At 32.9% G+C, this 21,321-nt stretch overlaps 1 protein-coding gene across 1 annotated transcript in view; it reads left to right on the forward strand.

The window, feature by feature from the left end:
• Positions 1–144: 144 nt before the first annotated feature.
• LOC130218257 (neuropilin and tolloid-like protein 1) overlaps positions 145–21,321 on the forward strand; it is a 52,103-nt gene continuing 30,926 nt past the window's right edge. Inside the window, exons 1-3 of the mRNA XM_056450401.1 lie at positions 145–184; positions 936–1,063; positions 18,908–19,136. Coding sequence (XP_056306376.1) covers positions 145–184; positions 936–1,063; positions 18,908–19,136 — 397 coding nt within the window. The remainder of the gene's footprint in view (positions 185–935; positions 1,064–18,907; positions 19,137–21,321) is intronic.

A 21,321-nucleotide genomic window follows, 5' to 3' on the forward strand; every position in this document is an offset into this window, starting at 1 on the left:
GTTATGGTGCATTAAACTGCAAATGGATTATAATAACTTTATTTAACAGATTTTGCTTTAAAAGTAACTACATGTTTTCACAAACTAAATGAGGCATATAAAAAAAGAAAATATCAATTAAATTAGATAAGGACTACACCAAATATGCTTTATACATACAAAGACGCAACTCTGAAAAAAGAAGGTAAGAATTCTGAGCGAATATTTGATTTAAAGCTCTGAATTCTGAGATTCTTTAAATGTGTGGAAAGGGGCAGAAATATGAGTTTGTATCTCACGTGACCATTCACACTCACTGGACTTATTTTCCATACTTTCTGTTATTGGTTTTTGCGTAATGGTCATATGACAGGGCTTCACGAATCAGGGAACAACACACACAATAATCAAAAGACTAATCAGGCTGGTCATGGATAACCACACCTCCATTTTCAAAAGTCTGTGTTCACTGTTTCATGGGTTGAAAATTCCTGAGTTGCAAAACAAATGGTCTAGTTTGCCAGTTCAAATTTTTGAGGTCCTTTTTTTCATAAGCCTTAATAGAACTTTGAAATCTGAAATAATGTAAGATGTTGCTTTGTAAACAGTTCATTTAATGCTTCTTTCCTGTTCATATCCCTTTGACAAAAGGAGGAAAATACATTTATTGAGTCTATTAATGTACTATACATGTACATTGAATGCCTCATTTGATCAAACAAACCCACATTTTGCTATAATCAGCTATCTTAATTAACTCAGATATTTCTACTTCATTTTTAATGCATTTCTTTCTTTATTTCTTTCTTTCTTTTCAGATCCTGACTTTAAGACATAGGAGTCCCCAAACCGCTTCCCTGGGGTATTATTCCTCCATCTATAACCGTTCTCCATATAAACACCTCTAATGGCTTTCATTTTCGGTAATCTATCTTCCTGTGTCTGTTCCTCTGCAGTTTGTGAATTCGAGATGGGAGGACCCGAAGGCATCATTGAATCTCAGCAGATCACCAAAGACGGCAGAGCCTTGCAGACGGAGGCGGTGGACTGCAAATGGTACATCCGTGCGCCTCCTCGATCCAAGGTCAGTCCCAGATTCCCCTGCTCAGTCTAATAACACCTCGCTTGTGTCCCTGTTGTGGTTTTGTTATCCAGCCTGACACTTTTCTGACATATGACAGCTGGTTTCTGCCTCAAGCTGTAGAGTAACCTCTTAACACGTTTCAGTTTGGCATTTGGCTTCTGTTTTGCAGTCGTTTGCATTATGCGGCCGTCGAAGAAATATCTCTGGGCAGATTTGTTTGTGGTTTAGGTTGAATTCTGTCGAGGGCATTAAAATGTGGCAGTTTCCTTTTTTTTAGGTGTGTGACATAAAGCTGAATGAGCTCTTGTAGGGTTGCCATTGATTTTATGGAGGATAAGAGTCAAAGAGAAAGCGCTCGTGCAGAAAAGGTCAGGCAGCCCTGCTTATTTGGGGTTAGGTTTGCTTTTTAATTGCCGCAGTGCTGAAAGAGGTGCATTTCTTTTACAGGCTGTCCTGGTCTCACTAAAGTAACTAGCTAACTAAAAGTTGTCTGTTTGGTGATTTTATTAAAATAACAATGTTACAATTACATATACACATTTAGGAAAGTCAGGGCATTATAGTTAAATTAGGTTAGGCAAATATAATAAGGTTTTTAAATTATTTATATTAAATCTATCTATCTATCTATCTATATCTATCATCTATCTATCTATCTATCTATCTATCTATCTATCTATCTATCTATCTATCTATCTATCTATCTATCTATCTATCTATCTATATCTATCTGGTATGAGATGGTTGAAAATTAAAGTTGTTGTTCTTGTAGCGGTTTGGTAGCGTGTGTATGTATAGGCTAAATGCAAAAATATAACAGAATATGCATATTTCAGTCTAAAGTGAAAGTAAACATTCATAGAAAAATATTTTGAATGACAGCTGCCTAAATTTCACAAACAATCTCACGGTTCGTATTCGTAACCTTTTGATTTAGTGGCTAATTCGTATGAAATCGTATGATCTCATTCATACAATTTCGTATAATTTGTTCATTCCCCAATGACAGTTGTGTTTAGGGGTGGGGTTCGTTTGACTGAACTCGTACAAATTCGCTTGAATTAGCCACTAAACTAACAAGATCATGCTGAAATTTCTTGCTGTATCAGAATTTTAGATTGGCTATATAATTTATTAAAATAATATGTACATTATTTAGATCATCCTGCATTCAGTTTATAATAATAATATAATATATAATAATAATAATCCATTTTATTTGTAATGCACTTTTCTTATACTCAAAGCTCTACAAGGCAAAAAATTAACAATACAGGGCAAAATACCAACAATAGCAGAAACAGCACAGCAATAAAAAAGATGCAACAAAACATAAAAATAAACCATACGATAGAATAAAAAGTTGACAAAATGATCATCAGAATGAAATGATCATAAAATAATAATTGCATGCTATTGTACAATTTTTAAAGACTAAATGATAGATTACATGGCTATTTATGCTGATGTATGGCAATTCTAAATAGTATTTGGTATTAACCATGTAAACTGAACCAAAACAAAAACTGTGACTACAGAACAGTGATAAACCGAACCAACAACTTTGATAGCCTACTCTCTGTACTGGGTTTTGGCTGGAAGGGCATCCTCTATGTAAAATATGTCAAAGTAATTGGTGGTTCATACTGCTGTGGCGACCCCTGATAAAGCGGATTGAGCCGAAGGAAAGCAAGTGAGGTTGTGTAGGCTGCATCCAACATTTTTTGCTTCTGTCAGCTTTACCTTTTATTAAAAGCTAGTAAATTTTACAAATATTACAGCTCAGATCAATGGTTTGTCTAAATGTTTTTTGTTTGGCAAGTAGCTGTGAAAATATGGGAAAATGTACATTAGATGTTTGTTTTTACAGACTAAGCCATTCAGTCTTGCAAAAAAATCATTGGAACATTTTCAGAGTAAACTGTCATAATGAAAACATGACAAAGCCATTTGACTATCTTGTTCTAAACAATGGTGTCAGGACTTTTCATCTTGATGACTCTGACACTTTCATTGACAAATACTTGCTTTTGAGGAATGAGCTCTCCATTTTGAGCAAGTGACCACTTTTGCAGGTTACCATTTAGGTTTTGCAGTTTCTACTAAATGTTTTGAGAAATGCATTAACTGTTGTGCAAATGTAAATAGTGTTGTGAGAAATGCACCAAAGCGACTGAGAAAAACAGTAATCAGGGTCACCACAGCAATGAACAGCCATAAATAGCCTTATAATCTATCATTTATCCAGCACAATTTTACGCAGCGGATGTTCTTCTAGCCGCACTCAACACTGGGAAACACCCATACACGCTTGCATTCACACACATACACTACAGCCAATTCAGCTTATTTAATTCACCTGTAGCGCATGTCTTTGGACTGTGGGGGAAAGGAGCATTTTTTTTCCACATATCCAGAATGAGGAAACGAGCAGGTAATAATTCAAGACCACCTTTACCCAGACCCACAAATTGTTCTCACTTCTCCCCTCAAGCAGACCCTACAGATTTGTATGCACTAAAACATCTAAGCATAAAAACGTTTTTTTTTTCCCTTCATATCCAGCTTGAATAGTTAGCACATTGGTTGCTCCTGTTTGCTCATGGATAAACATGCAGGACTCTTACTGTTTATGGTTTGTGTAACCAATAAAGCAATTTAATTGTACATATTTTTATACTAATATATTTGTATTCTTATTTGTGGTTCCTCTAAAAAAATAAGGCCCTCATGAAAAACAAATACAGTAAAGCTGCGACAGATGAATTTGCTCATTCGATAATTTGGAGTCATGTGACTAAACACGACTAATGGCCTCCATTTCCTGTGTATCTTCAGATAGCGACAGGTGACTACAGAGTGAACTCTCTATTATCCCACTGCTCTGTGATAATATTTGTGCTTAATGTGATTTATTGCTTCAGAAATTGATTTTTGTTCTATCTGATGTCCTTCCAGAGGCACAAATCAAAGCATATGCCCTTGTCCTTTTCACAGCTATTCGTTTTCACACAGCTTTTCAAGTGTTTATTATTATATCATTTATCATTCATCAGCTCTGCTCAAAGGAGATGCAAAATTTCAGTTCCGTGGCTGATGATTTCTTTTTGAAAATTAATATTTTTATTTTCATTTCTCAGTGAATATAGGTAATATATTTTGGTGCATTTGACCAAAACATATTTATTAAACAAATATATTTATTAAAATAATGTTTAATTACCAAATATTTTTAGAAATAGAATAATTACACATGCCAATTACTGTGAAATATTGGGAAAAAATAATATAAATAAATTATATTAATGTATGTGTATATGTATGTATGTGTATATGTATGTATATGTATAATATATATATATATATCTAATATATATATTATATATATACATACATACAATACACACATATATCATACACATATATATAATATATATACATACCTACATATACATATACATATAAATTATATATATATATATATATATATATATATATATATATTATAATATATATATATGTGTGAGTATACATACATACATACATACACATACACATACATTTTTGTTTCTCTTGAATTTTCCTCTTTTTTTAATGTAATAATTTTCCCTAACATATACATTTTGGTGTACTACTTTAGGACCGTTATCATATGTTATTTTGTAAGATTAGTTGGAATTGGCATCAGTACTGACTAATCTTATGTTTATGCACAAATATAATATTGTAAAGCTTCCTATAGTCAGGGATGGGCAAAAATACATTGAATTGTATTTTAAAATAAAATATATCAAATACCTAAATTTTACATGTATCAAAATAAAATACAAAATACAGCAGCCACAAAATGTATCAAAATAAAATACTGTATTTTGTATTTTAAAAATCCTACAAAGTACTTTTACAAGGGAGCATGTCTCATACTGATTATGTCAAAGTTTGTAATTAAAAACATATAAAGAGCACCTGCAGATCAGCTACTGCCGTTTGAAACAAGCAATGCAGTTTTTTAGGTATCGCCACTGTAGGACTATTTTATGTTGTTCTTAATTTCCTGTCATTTGGTCTTGCTCCTGAATATACCCCTGCTATTTGTCTGTTATTTCTTCATATGTGTTGCATAATTTCCATCCAAACTTCAAACATTGATCAACTTATTTTATTAATCAATTTTCTAGTCTAGTCTTGACAAATAATTGAGAAAACACCACTAATAAATGCCACAATTTTAGAATGTCAACATTTAAAACGTATTTTACAGTATTTTAAACATACAAAAATTCAAGACACTGAAGTAATTTTAATACAAAATGATTCAGCCCTATAAATTACAAAATACCATTTTGTTTTTATTATATTTAAAATATCTATTTGCAATACATGTATCATAAATACATGTATTCTATAGAAAATATAAATTTAAATGAGACAATTGTGAGGGGTGTACTATACTGTATGTTGAGCACTGTATATTGTTATGTTCAGCAACAATACTTCAGCAAAAATCACTATTATTACATGTATTTTAAGTTTAATTATTATTATTATTATTTATTATTATTATTATTATTTTAAATAAATTCCATCATCATTTTATTTGCATCCTTAAAAACTGATAAAATTTCACTTCATTATGGTTAAACTGCAGTGACTGTCGTGTCTGGTCAACTGTCACCTATTGATTTATTTGATATATTTACAATTGGAAATTAACAAAAATTTAGTTATGGAACAAGATTTTTGCTCCATATTGAAATTATTTTTGTCACCTGTAATTTTGACTATTTTAACATATATTTTCATATAGTTTTCTGTCGGATACGTTTCTCAAAACCAAGAAAAGTGTTCCTGTGGGTACATATGGCTGCATTTTGTGTGTAAAACAGATGCTAGGGTGTGTTGGGTTTTTGTTGGGCAAGATTAGGGATCTAAATAAGATCATACGTATTAAGTGCTACTAACAGTTAATATCTTAATAATATGCAGGTAATAAGCCAGTAGTAAATGGTGTGAATTGTTGCTTAAATTGTTGCTTAACTAAAGTGTTAGTTTAAAATGTTGCAAAACAACACGAAAGGGTGAAAAATCATACAGTTTATGTAATATTCATTTGAATAATCTCATTTGAATATTGAGTAAGATCTTGTTTTATAACTACATTTTTGTAAATTTCCAATTGTAAATCTATCAAAACTCTTTGATTAGTATGTGTTGTTGATTTTTGATTAGTAATGTATTGCTAACCCTTAAATCTGACAACTTTAATGGGATTTTCTCAATATGTGATTTTTTTAACCCTCAGATTCCAGATTTTCAAATTGTTTTTTGTCCGAATATTGTCCTCATATCCTAAACAAAGTATACATCGCAGAGGAAGAAATATTCAGCTTTTCAAAAATATATATATTATAGGCATTACCTATGAGTGAATTTTTGTCCTCTTCTTTCTAACATCTTTCCTAGTGTGGCCTATAATTATACGTGCTCCAATACACACATGGAAGTGTATGGCAGATCTAATTTTCGTGGCAGCTCGAATCAGAGTCATGTTGTCTGGCCCCGCAAATCTCCCAGGAATGATTGTTGATGCGCAGATGGCAGGGAAAGCGTGGAGCTACTGTTGCTCAAGATGTCTCTCACATGCCTTCATACATCTCATCCAATTAAAATGCGACACTGCAGGCAAAAACACGTCAGTTTTGAGATGTGTTTTTTTCAGACTTATGTAAAAAAACAAAAATACAAAATGAATAAAATATAATAAATAAATAAATAAATAATAAATAATAAATAAATAATAAATAAATAAATAAATAAACTCCAAAAACACTTTATTTTTCTGACTTATCCGTGTTTGGAGATTTCAATTACAATGCATATGTTTAAAGACCATTTCTCATAAAATTGATGTAAAAAAACATAAATAAATAAATAAAATGAGTCATAAATCTTCATTTCAGTAGCACTTACAGTATGTGCATATTTACAAAATATCAGTCCACAGTTTTAATCACATTTATATTCTGAAGGGTTTAACTGAAGGATATTTTCATACACAATTTGGCTTTTTATATATTCAAACAATAAAAAAAAGCATCACTAAAACTTTTTATGGATTTTTTTTTGCTTTCAAAAAGATTCTATGTCAAAAGAATCAAAAAAGCAACTACTAGAATTCCATAACTAGAACGGCCATTAGCTGCTGTCATTCTGGACGTTCTGTAACACTTTAGTTTAAGTAACAAATCACACCATTTATTACAGGTTTATTGCTTGCCTATTATTAAGATATTACTGTTTAGTAGCACCTATTAAATATGATCGTATTTTAATCCCCTAATCTTACCCAAACACCTAAACTAATTACTACTCTTTCCTAACTATTAATATAATTAGAGTTAGTAGTCTATTGTGCTAAAAATCCTAGTTAATGATTTGTTAATAGCATGAATTGTGCATTACAATAAGTGTGAGCATAAGTTGTAAGACTGTCAAATTGAATATTTGTAATATAATATTGACTTCAAGCTTCTGTTGAGATTTTAGAATTAAACTTGAATGTTTGTTTGTAATATTTTGTGAAGTCATTACCATGAAAATAATATTTTTTTGTCTTGTAATAGCTTACATTTACATTTAGTCATTTAGCAGAACGCTTTTATCCAAAGCGACTTACAAATGAGGACAAGGAAGCAATTTACACAACTATAAGAGCAGCAGTGAATAAGTGCTATAGGCAAGTTTCAGGTGCTTACAATGGGGTATATGCACACAGACATTTTAATTATAAAGACTGTGACTGTCTTTCCATTATAAAATTGCCACGTTTAAGATCTGATTTCTTTAAAAATCTTCACTGCCTGATAGATATATAATATAAAGTGTGTCTTTGACTGGACAAGAAGCACTGCATTCGCTTTCATTTCCTCCCGCTATGTCTTTAAAATATGACAGTTAATTTAACCCCAGTATTTTCAATGAAGTTTCTGTGCTAACCTGCTGATCTTGATGGCGCTAGCAGTTACATGGTCTTTCATCTTGTTGTATGCTTGAACAACTAAATGAATGCTTAAGTCTATTTAACTGAATGTATTAGTTATATTACAACATCGCTGCTGTAAAAGGAACCTTATGAAACTGGAAATAGTCACATTAAGCTTGCACCGGAAGTTTATCATTGGCTGAAAAACACTAGCTGTGCATATACCTCATTGTGTACCTCAAGTTAGAAGTCTGCCTTCAAAAGTGACTGCAGTGAAAATGTTGTTTTTGAAAGTTTGACAGACATGTCTAAAGTAAAGTTGTGTTTTTGCTCTCAGAAATGTATGTTTTTGTTAGCAGAAAGTTGCTAAGCAACAGAGGCATGCTTATTCAAAAGCACGGGAAAATGTAGTGGATGCTGAAATCCAGGAGGTCAGTTTGAGCATTAGGGCCATTCCAGGTAGAAATACTGAAAACTCAGAGAGGGAAAAAAAAAAATGCTAAGAACTGTTTTGTGTTTTGTAACTCTAATGAAAGTGACCTGGTGGCTCAGTGGTTAGTACTGTCGCCTCACAGCAAGAAGGTCCCTGCTCCCAGTTGGAGCAGTTGGCATTTCCGTGTGGATTTTGGGTGAGTTTCCTCCGGGTGCTTTGGTTTCCCCCACAGTCCAAAGACATGTGCTATACTGTAGGTGAATTGAATAAATTGGCCGTAGTGTATGTGTGTGAATGAGTGTGTATGGATGTTTCCCAGTACTGGGTTGCAGCTAGAAGGGCATCCGCTGTGTAAAACGTATGCTTGATAAGTTGGTGGTTCATTCCGCAGTGACAGCCCCTGATGAATGAAGGGACTAAGCTGAAGGAAAATGAATGAATTCTAATGAAACATAAATGTTAAAATTAAATATACACACATTTAGGAAAAGTCAGGGCTCTGTAGTACACTGAAAAAAATGACTTTTGCTTGATCAAACTACTTTTTTAAAAATGAGTTGAAACAACACAATTCTTATGTTTTTTAAGGGGACAAGTTACTTGTTTTGTGCTCAAAAAACAATGATTAAGCTAACTTAATAAATCTATGTTTGGACAGCATGATGGAATTTTGTGGGACCCATCAGTTTTTTTTACAGTGTGGGTTTTATTTTAACAAACTTAAATTTAAAAAGTTTAACAAAACAAAATTTAAAAATGGTCAAAATGCCTGTCTTGGTAGTTCTAGTGTTAAACAAAAATGTTGAACTTTATAATTCATCAAATATTCAGATTGTTGTACCAGATATGTATGCAAATTAGTGCATATTTAATGAAACATTGCCTCATTTTTCATACGTCAACAATATTTTAGATGACACAATAAAAAAAATTGCTTGCCATTCTTAATATGACTATAACCTCTCCAATGTGTTTGTCTCACTTGATTTACTGCCTTATATGAAAACAAAGGGGGCGTGGCCTAATGCATCATTATACAGCAGAGCGTTGATATGATCATTTGTGAGCTGCAGCCGGTCTGGATTTTTCTCTCCTTCTCTGCTCTGATGGGACCAACAGCAGATCCAGGCTACAAATAAGTCAGCACAGAGGGGGGATGTGAACAGCAGCTCAAACAAGTCCACATGCCCTGAAGAGACAGCAGTCCCCAACCGGCCAGGGGTTGACGTCTGCATGTCAGGCAGCCCGGGCTCATTTATTCCAGAGGAGCAGTGCAAGAAAACAGCTTAGTTACTGAGATACAAAAGCTCTGCTGTATAATTGGAATGGGTTTGAACAATCAAGCATGATTCTGAAGTTTGGAGCTTTGTTCTAGAGAACAGGAGAAGTTTATACTGTACAATAGTTTCGATTTTAGATAAGACTGCAACAATTGATCTTTTATTTAATTTTCGTGTATTGAAAAGATTTTTTTTTTTTTATTATTGTTCTGAATCTCTCGTCACTTCATTTTTTTTGTTTCAAACAGCCTGTAATTGTCATTTATTAGGGATTTTAAAAGCATAAACAGTCCTCACTTTAGGTGAGTTCAGAAAAAAGTAGGAAGTTTTGTTAATAAAACATTTATTAACATATAGAGTAGCTATGCCAAAATAAGATCAATGATCATTTGAATATTTATTACTCTTTTGGTCTTTAAAACCACCAACTACTTTTAAATAACTGGTTTGCAAATACCACAATACTTAATTTAGTAATATAAAATGAACCATTAAAAGTATTTTAAAAAATCATTAATCGAATTATACATGTGCTTATAAGTCAATAATACAGCTTTTGCAGCTGTATTTATAAACTGCTTACTGATGTCTATTAATGTGGAGTAATGCCTAACAAGATAATGTGCTAATACTTAATAAATGATTCATAATCAGGGCTTGATTAACATAAGGGCTAGGTGGGGCTGAAACCCCTGGTCCCGCGGAAGGAGAGGGCCCTTGATTTGCTGAAGAATTCATGGCTCTTTTATGCTTTTGCATGTCGATAATGTGAAGTACTTTATTATAACCCAGAAAGTGTGCAAACAAATTAATAACCTACACAAACAGTAATCTAATGTCCATCGTTGACGAGGATCTATCTGAAGTAAGTTTACTGGTTTGGGGTTTAAGTCTAACTAAAGTCTAACTTTGCCGCTTGTATAAAAATGACGGTAATAATATGGAGCAATGAAATATTGGCGCAGCCTTTCATCAGACAATGTATCTGATGCAAAAAATGAATTGATTAATTACTAATAAATAAATAAATAAATAAATAAATAATAATAATAATAATAATAATAATAATAATAAATTAATAATATATAGATAAATAAGGATGCTAGCCTTATGTAACTCAGAAGACTACAGTTTTTGGATATTAGAAGCATGTATTTTACTGTAAAGATATCCTATCATTAGGGATTTATGCTAAGCTTAAGTTCTAAAGAAAACTTTTAAAGGTAAAACCTTATTTAAAATTATTATTATAAAGCACAATTTAGGAAGTATTGCAAATTTTTTGTTTTGCTGATTTTTGCAGCCTGTTTGAACTTTCATGTTATGTTTTTATTCATTTTGTATACTTGTAGGCCTACTTAAATTAAATAAAAAAATATCTTATAATCACGTATAAATCAAATGGTGGAAAATTTGCTAATAATATTAGTTATTAAATTGCTAATAATAACAACATTAATAATAATAATAATAACAACAACAAATATAGCTGCAGGCAGCAATTATCGGGGTCAAGCAGCCCAGTGGGCTGAACTTCCTGTCCGCCTCAAGTCAAAAACCTACTTTTTCAAACTCCTCCTACATTGTTTGGGTGATTTTCACCAAAGTTGACTCAGATCATCTTCAGACCATGCTGACAAAAGTTATTGAGTTTGTGTCGATAGGTGTGATGGTTTTTGTTTATTGCACTGACAGATATGATGGCATGATGCCAAACTAAATCTGAGGCATTAGCTGCGTCCAAAATGGCACACTATGCACTATGTACTTATGCACTTACACACTCAACAGCATAGTATGTGTATGAAGTGTCGTCCCAAATGGAACACTAATGTTTTTTTACTAAGCAGAAATTCAAACTATTTCCCAGATGACGTTTGTCGGTTGCCAAATTAGTGAAATAAATTACAATTGTACCAAATATTACCTGCCATGAGTATATCCGAATACACCATCAGGAGGAGGTATAATCACTCTCGTAGGATAATTTTGCTTTCACAATCCAAAATCACTTCATTTTACCGGTTGAATGAGTGCATCATCCAGGTAATTGAAGTGCACTTAATATTTTTAGAGTTTTTAGTGTGAACACACTACTTACACTATTTACACTACAAAATGGCGTAGAATAGTGTTAAGTATGCGATTTGGGATGCACCTTGTATTTCTGCATAATGATACAGGCATAATGATAATGACACTAAATTTTAGGTCTGTCATTGTTGCCTCACACTGACCACACCATAAAAATTCGGTGACATCGCCACCTATTGGTCAAGTGTTATAATAAACTTTTGTCTGCATATGCTTATTTTGATGAAATTGGTCTCAAATTATTTCTTGGGTCATTCCGACAACACAGATACCAATTATGCCATAATCTGCCAAACTTCTGGTCCACCATTTTGATTTTGTTCAAATCATTCTTTTTTTTAACTCCTCCTGGACCGTTGGTCTAATTTTCACCAAATTTGACTCGCATCATCTTCAGACCATGTAGACCAAAAGTTATGGCATTCATGCTGACAGACAAAACTTTTGTCATTTAGCACATGCGCAAACTTGATGTAATGCTGCCAGATGACATTACAGGCTTAATCACTTCAATGGTTTGAAGCATTGAAACCAAACTTAATGTGTGTAATCTAGACCTGACATTGACCAAACTACGTCAGTTTGAGCCACCTTCTGGGTAAAATTGACAAACAATTCAATTTTATCAAGAGAAATCATACTAAATTTTTCAAATTACTTTTATTCCTTGTATCATTGTTATGTGAACATTGATATAATTTATTCCCTAATTTACACAACTTTCTTTCCACCACCTTGAATTAGTTTGAAAATCTATTATTTTGAACTATCCATAGATCATTAGCCCAATTTCCACCAAATTTGGCTCAGACTATGCTGCCAAATAGTTATAGAATTTTCCAGTTGCAGTGTAACTTGTTGCTGTGCTTGTTTATGATGTGGCCGCTGCTTAGTCCCGATAACTGCTGCTTGCAGCTATATTTTTAAAATGTTACCCATATTTCAAAGATAATGTTTAGGCTAGGAATCAGGATTCCCCAAACATACTTCCAGTGGGATAAGGTGCATTTATTATACTATTTACAGGCTACTTTAGCCAGAGCATTAGCTCAAATTACTCAAAACAATCTTTTGTTTGGTCTAACTTTGAACATCCGTAACCAATATTTTTTTGTTGAGCACAAATAGATGTTTTGGGTTTTTTTGTTGTAATGTAATGTGAAAATCGGTGGTCCTTCTTTCCTAAATAGACACATTCAGTTAGGTTCAGAACCCAGATGATACCAGATGGGTTACAGTATGTATGAACATTTGAGGTGGAAAATATAGAAATTAAAAGAAAGACCGAGCCGCACTAATTAAGGATTGACAAGACTGCCATGACTATGTGATCTCAGGACAGCCTTTGGATTATCTGATTTTGTCAAATTAAATATTCCTCTTTTTGAGGGTTTATACAGCACTGTTACTGGAACTCAGCTGTCAGTAAATGAACTTTTCTCCGAATTTTGCTTTCAGCTGCCTTAAGGTTCTTAGATTATTAGACGAGTCTGTCTTAATCACTGGTCTTGTTCCCTAATGCTTTATTTACTGATCTGAACAACATTTTGGAATCAATTCTGCCTAATTAACGTCTCACACATTTGTCATATTCCTCCTACTAAATTGTGCCTGAAAAGCGCTAATAGGCTGGCAGATAGTGTAGTAAGTTTCCTTTCGTCCTCATGAGATTCTCTGAGGGGGTTTGCAAAGCTTCATTCTATAAGTTTCATTTGCCCAGATGTGAGTAAGTGAGTGAGTGAGGTTTATGTAGAGTCATAGGTACATTCATGTTTATAAATAATAGTAATAATATTTGAATAAATTATATATATATATATATATATATATATATATATATATATATATATATATATATATATATATATATATATATATATATATATATATAATTATTATTTATACACACGAATATACCTCTGACTGTAAATAAACCTCACTCATTTACTTACTTTATTATAAATAAAATAAAATATAAAGAAATATTATTTAAATATTTGTGAAAAAATTAGTTTAGGTTCCTCTGGTTTTGCCCACAATCCAAAGACATGTGCTATAAGTGAATTGGATGAACTCAAATGTATGAACACACAATTGTATGAATGTGTGTGTGAATAAGATAAGTGTATGGGTGTTTCCCAGTACTGGGTTGCGACTGGAAGGGCATTCAATGCGTAAAACACATGCTGGATGTGTTGGTGGTTCATTCCACTGTGGCGACCCTTGACAAATAATGGACTAAGCCAAAGGAAAATGAATGAATGATTTTAATGTTTGCTGATAACTGATCCAAAATCAGTCTGACACTTTTGGAGCAATGGCAAAACAAATGCCTCCAGCTGTGTCTACGGTTTACAAATCGAGTCTCAGCACCAGATAAAGTTAAAAAAGTGCTTAAAACAGATAAGGCTCTATTATGTGTGTGTATGCCCTACTGGTGATTGAAAGATTGAGCCATGGAGTCAGTTTATATGACACTGTAAACCAGCGCTGCTTTGAGTTTTTTTAATTAACATCCTCTTCTTTGAAAAAAAAAACTGCGTTTGTCTGCAACTAATTTGCAAAATAAATACTACAGACATCTGACAAGGGAGTTTTAATGCACTCATCAAAAATAAAACCACACCATAAAAAGCATGCTCGCCAATATAATAAAACAATATTTTCGGTGATTGCTCTTTGCTTATTTCTCACACTTCCTGCATCAATGCAACAGCCAAATGCTCATTCACAAAACTGCCCTTAGCTGGGATCTGCCATGGGCAGGAGCATCTTTGTCAACTGACTTTAATGTCTCTTAAAGTGACTAGGAGTCATTCGCTGGAGTACCCACCAGACTCATGTAAATGTTGGGAGTTGTTGGGAGGCATACTGTACATCATTAGCCCAGGGGCCTATGCGTACTTACACCTAAATGCACCCCTGCATACAGTATGCCTATAAGTGATGCTTCCATGCTGTTTTGCTGATGATTGGAGATTGTAGACAGCACAGCATTCCAGTTCATTACCTATATTGTATGTGTGAGCGTATTGTAGGTGGCAAGGACAAACCGACTAATGTTGCTGGCATGTCACGCTGACTGGTTCCTCTATAAACGTGGAAATGTTGTGAACGAAAATCTATTATAGTGAGAAAAGTACTGCGCTGCTGAGTTGCTCACTGGTTGAACTGGGGTGCTTCATTTACTTGTCATAACACAACACCAAGTGCTCATTAAATGTAAAGTCACCCCTCTTTCGACTGCAAACTACAGCCGCTTAGACAAGAATATGCCAAGCTAAAGTTTGGACGTTATGATTCTGTCAAAGAGGGTCCTGTGGTTTATTATTATGAGGATCATTCTAGCAGTGTTTTTTTATAGATGTAGGAAAATTCATTTACTCACTTTCATGTAGCATCAAAATGGTATGATTGACTTTCTGTGGAACGCAAAGAGTATGTTTAAAGTATGTGCTGCTCGCATGGAAATTGGTAGTTTAAAGCTAGAAAAGTGACACAAAACCATCATGAAAGTATTAGATTGTAATAGTATAGCCTTGCATATTGATTAGACTGAACATTGAACAGTTTATTGACCGATAATGTTCTAAAGTAATGTTTTTTTCTCTTTTCAGTTTGTTTGTCCGATCACTTAGAATATCTGTTGCACACTTGTCTCATTAAGCTCAAATAAAGAATAATTTGTTGCACTTTGTTCTTATTTATATACCTAGAATATGACTGTTATGATCACCAGCAGTGTTGCTCTTGCAGACTGCTGGAGAACACTCATATTCAACTGCACTACAAATCCCATCATGCACTTCACTCACCAGAGATGGCAAAAGTACACACATCCTTTACTTAAGTAGAAGTACAGATACTCATGTTTAAAATGAAAGTACTGATACCAGAAACATCTACTTAAGTACAGTAACTAAGTATTTGTACTTTGTTACTTCCCATCTCTGTCAATCACACACCTGGCCCAGATTCCTCTTGATTGCAAACACACACAGCTGATGCTGTTCAGGACTAATCAGATGACTACAAGCACAGCACACACATGCAGTCTTGTTTCTGTTATTGTAACAGCATGAAGCGTTTTCTTGTCTTGTCTAGCTGTGTTTTGACCCTTTGCCCTGTTTTATTGTTTTTGTTGTTTTCACTGCCTGTCCTGACCATTCGCCTGCATTGCTGATTACGCTTCTGGATTACCCCTATGGTACTATTTATTAGTGGTGGGCAAATCAAGGCTTCATGAAGCACTGAAACAGTTGAAGCAAATGTGTCGAAGCTTCGAAACGTTTCGAAACCCCGCTCTACGGTGACACCTAGTGGTAATTTTTTATGTATTGCACTGGAACAGCTTCAGCAAAGAACAATTGAGCAGATTGAGGTATTAAACCCCACTTTGTAAGAATGAACCATCAAGTGATATAGTGGAGTGGTTAGGGTTCCTGACTACCATACGGGGATTGATGGTTCGAATCCAGGCTGATACAGCTGTTTTGAAATGCTTTAATATCAGCTTGAGATTCTTTGTTCGTGCATCGTTCTGTTTCAACATTGGTCTGACATCCGAATAAACACTTTGTGAATAAATATATGGCTTGTTTTGGTCATAAAACGGGGCTGTTGATAGATCATATAGAGTTGTGGACAGAAGTTAACAAGAATTATTTATATTATTCATTAAATTTCCCATTTATTGTATTTTATGAACGTCTATCCCAACCCTAAACCCAACCATCACAGTACTGTAAAAATATTAAGTATTGTTTTACATTTACAAAAATGATGCTCTAAATTGATTGCGTATCTGCAGCTGTATCCTATCTAGAGTACACCATAACAGTAACATGATTAAAATGCATAAAATCATGATTTTGGAGTATTTGCAAGTCAGGAATCGAACTTAAAAGTCATTTGAAGTCTGTAACAACACACACGTGGACGGTCCACTAGGCCATACGTGACAGAAATTTTCAACTGACCCTGTCAGTCAAATGCAGATTCTCCAGGTCTCGAAACGCTTCTGAACTGATCAATGCTTTGAATCGCTTTAGTCTTGTGACCAGGTGTTTCTAAACACTTTAGTCACGTGACCTGGGTGTTCCGGATCATGCTTCAGTACAGTGTTTCGAAATACTTGCGCTTCAGGATCTCGTCACTGTGTCGAAACGTCAGTTTCACGTCAGCCATCCCTACTATTTGTACCCATTTGACCTTTGCCTGCCTGACCATTCATTCATTTTCTTTTTGGCTTAGTCCCTTTATTATTCTGGCGTCGCCACAGCGGAGTGAACCACCAACTTATCCAGCACATTTTACGCAGCGGATGCCCTTCCAGCCGCAACCCATCTCTGGGAAAGCCTGCCTGACCATTCTCTTTTTAATAAACTGCATGTGGATCCTCATCTCTGTTTTACAGTTACAGTTTACTCCCTCTGTTACAATGAGTTTCAGATCCATGTTCATATTCATGTTCAAGACATTTCCTTGACCACACAATTTTATTTATTTATTTAATGATTTAATAGTTTTTTGTTCATTTTGTTTGTTTATGTGTTTATTATCTCATCGGTTGTAAAAACAAATAAAATTAAGCTTTTTGTCATGTTTTGTGCCATGATGCTGCTTGCAATTGCAATGTAACAACAGATATTTTAGATTGTGTAAAAAATAATAATACTAAATCATTCAAAGCATTCATTCATTTTCTTTATTTAAAAAAAATGGTCTGAATATTATTTTCAAAGTTACCTTTTATGTTCCTTTGAAGATGTAGATTCAAAAGCTTTGAAGGACATGCGGTCAAGTAAACGATTCCAGAAATGTCTAATATTTCAAATGGGAGTCTGGACTAGGGGAGGTGTGAAGCAAGCTTGATTAGGGTTAGATTGAGTGAGAAGAGAGCAGATGGTTCATTCTAACACCTCTCTGGTTTTTAAAGAGCCCAAAGGAGCTGCCGCGAGTGGATGTGGAGTTTATTGGTGCACTTTGAGTGCTCATCGTGCAAGTTTTTGAAGTCTCTCAATTTTGTGCATGAGTTGAATTTAAAGCATGACCCTGCTGTGTTTTTTATTATTTGTCTTTGCAATTATTATCAATCTGAGGCTTTTCTGAATGCAGAGATATGTTTTTAAACCAAACATAGTTTAGCAGATGATATGGGTGCATTATTGGGTGCATTAAAAAATGTAAAGAAAAATTTTATTTGAACAGAACTGGCCATTTCATGTGTGGAAATCAAGTTCCTTATAAGTTAGAAGTCATTTTACTGCAAAAAAAAATAAATAACCTGATATCCAAAAAAGAAAAAAAATACATGTGATAAGTGATGGCTTTATTTATTTATTTATTTATTGTCATGAAAGAGAAGTCTTATAAAACACACGAACACTAGATTATAAATCTTAAAGAAAATTGGTCCTGATCAGTCTTAATGCATTATCAAATTTGCATCTTGAGCTATGTTTTACTAGAAACAAATATTTATTTATTTATTTATTTATTTATTCATTTATTTATTTATTGTCATGAAAGAGAAGTCTTATAAAACACACGAACACTAGATTATAAATCTTAAAGAAAATTGGTCCTGATCAGTCTTAATGCGTTATCAAATTTGCATCTTGAGCTATGTTTTACTAGAAACAAATATACATTTATTTATTTATTTATTTATTAGTTAATTTATTTATTTATTTATTTATTTAAACAGTTTGCTATTTTTTTTTTTTTCATGGGCTTTTTTATTATTATTGTTAAAGTGCTCACAATTTTGGAAATGGGCAGATAGACAGTAGAGTATTTTTATATTTACACAATACAAAACTTCACACTTAAAGTAAAAGATTGAAACTCTTGAACTGGCAAATATTTAATAACAATATAAAGAATAAAAAAAACATACAACAAAGTATGTACTTTCTCATATTTTGCTTGTATTAGCATTTTAAATAAAGTGAGCTTCAAACTTGTCTTAAGAACAAGCTTTTTTTGCAATGAAGGTTACAGTGGGTCTAATGGTCTGAGTTTCACTCTCTTTCTCTTTTTTCCTGCTTCAGATCTATTTGCGTTTCCTCGACTATGAGATGCAGAATTCGAACGAGTGCAAGCGTAATTATGTGGCGGTGTATGATGGCAGCAGCTCGGTGGAGGACCTAAGGAATAAGTTCTGCAGCACAGTGGCCAATGATGTGATGCTGGTGTCTGCGCTGGGTGTGATCCGCATGTGGGCTGATGAGGGCAGCAGAAAGAGCCGCTTCAGGATACTCTTCACCACCTTTCAAGAGCGTAAGAAACAAACACAAACACACATTATCATTGTGGGAACCTCCCAAAGATGACTTATGACACTTTTATACTGTACAGACTGTATTGAACTTATTCTGGAACGTGGATGTGTGCTCGTTTTTGCGATTGCCTATGGGAGAAATCACTAGGAATAATGAACGGCAGAAAACGGTCAAACAATTTGCTCTACAAACAGGTGTGTGCATAATTATATATACAAAGGAGAATAATAGAATAAGAAAATATCAGTTTGTGTCATCGAGCAGTAGACAAGCTGTTTTTATATCAATGGAAGTGAATGAGACCGGAAGTCTCGAGCCAAAGATATTCCATTGGCTGCTCCCATGTGAAGAATAAGGTCAGTATTCTTTGCCCTTCCTTCAAACCAACCCTCATAGGAATTAATCTACAATTTAACTGCATTTTGTTCATGTGCATTTTTAAATACTTCGGTTTTGAGCTATTTTCCTCATAGAGACTACAAACAAATATGTTTCCAGCAACAAAAAAATTATTTAATTTCTTAAAGTTTGTGTATTGTTTTAAGTCCAAATACACACAAAAAAATCTTATATCAAGAAACATTTTCTAGGCAAGTAACAGTTATTGTTTTGTTTTCAGAAATAATAGATCAAAATTAAGTGAGTTTTTTTTTTCATTAAGAATGCTACTGTAAATTATTTGCTAGAGGCTTAAGCAAAATAAACTTGTTTTCAAAATTTAAGAATAAACTTTAACTATAATAATTAAGAATAAACCAATATTCTGATTATTTTACTTACACCACTGGCAGATAATTTATCATTTTTTGGATGGATGGATGAATGGATAGATATAATAACAGTAGATCTCTCTCTCTCTCTCTCTCTCTCTCTCTCTCTCTCTCTCTCTCTCTCTCTCTCTCTCTCTCTCTCTCTCTCTCTCTCTCTATATATATATATATATATATATATATATATATATATATATATCATCTATATATCATATATATCATCAATATCTCTCTATCGATCTATCTATCTATCTATCTATCTATATCTATCTATCTATCTATCTATCTATCTATCTATATCTATCTATATATCTATATCTATATAGATATCTATATCTATATAGATATCTATATCTATATAGATATCTATATCTATCTATCTATCTATCTATCTATCTATCTATCTATCTATCTATCTATCTATATATATATATATATATATATATATATATATATATATATATATATATGTATATATTCTCTCTCTCTATATATTTATATATATATATATTTATTTATATATATATATATATATATATATATATATATATATATATATATATATATATATATATATATAAATAATATGACATAGATATAATAACAGTATTTTACTTGTCTAGAAAATGATTTAAGAATTTGTAGATATTTGGACTAGAAACAAGGCAAAACCTCTAAGAAAAAAAAGCTATTTTTTACAGCAAACACAATCAAAATGTCTTAGTATAAAATTGATTGATCCAGCCTAATCATTAAATTGACAGTATTTAATTTTTAATTCATAAAATAAAAATACAGTGATGAATATTGTCTGAGATACAATAAATATTTAACTGCCAAAATTATTTGCAAATAAATATTTACAGTGCCTATAGAAAATCATCATACCATTTTGAAATTATTACTTTGTTTCTCTTACAACCTGAAATCAAATTCCTTTCCAAATAACTTTTCCAGCCTTTGAAATGTTTTTGTAGCCTTCTCCTAACTTGTGCTTTTCTGCAACTTTATCCTGAAGGTCTTTTGAAAGTAGAGTGAAATGTGAGTAAATATATAGATTTTCAAAGGCTATGATGAATTTCTATAGGCACTGTATAAGAAATAGACCTTATCACATAATATGGTTTTTAACAAACCTGTACAAAAATCAGAAATTAAGTAACATTTAATGAAATATAATCAGCTACTAATATTTCAATGCCTTGTGCCTTGTATTTTGAATAGTTCTCTAGTGCATTCATAAATAAACAATCATTTACACTACGGAATATTTAGATGAATTTACATCAATATAAACTTTTTTTCTAAGGCTGGACATCAGTTTTTGTCCAAATGTGTCATTTCACCTTTTTGTCTTGAGTCAAAATAGGCATTTCTATATCATTTCAAAATAGACAAGTTTTATGAAACCAA

The sequence above is a fragment of the Danio aesculapii genome, chromosome 24 (genome assembly GCF_903798145.1).
Source record: "Danio aesculapii chromosome 24, fDanAes4.1, whole genome shotgun sequence".
Taxonomy (NCBI): Eukaryota; Metazoa; Chordata; class Actinopteri; order Cypriniformes; family Danionidae; genus Danio; species Danio aesculapii.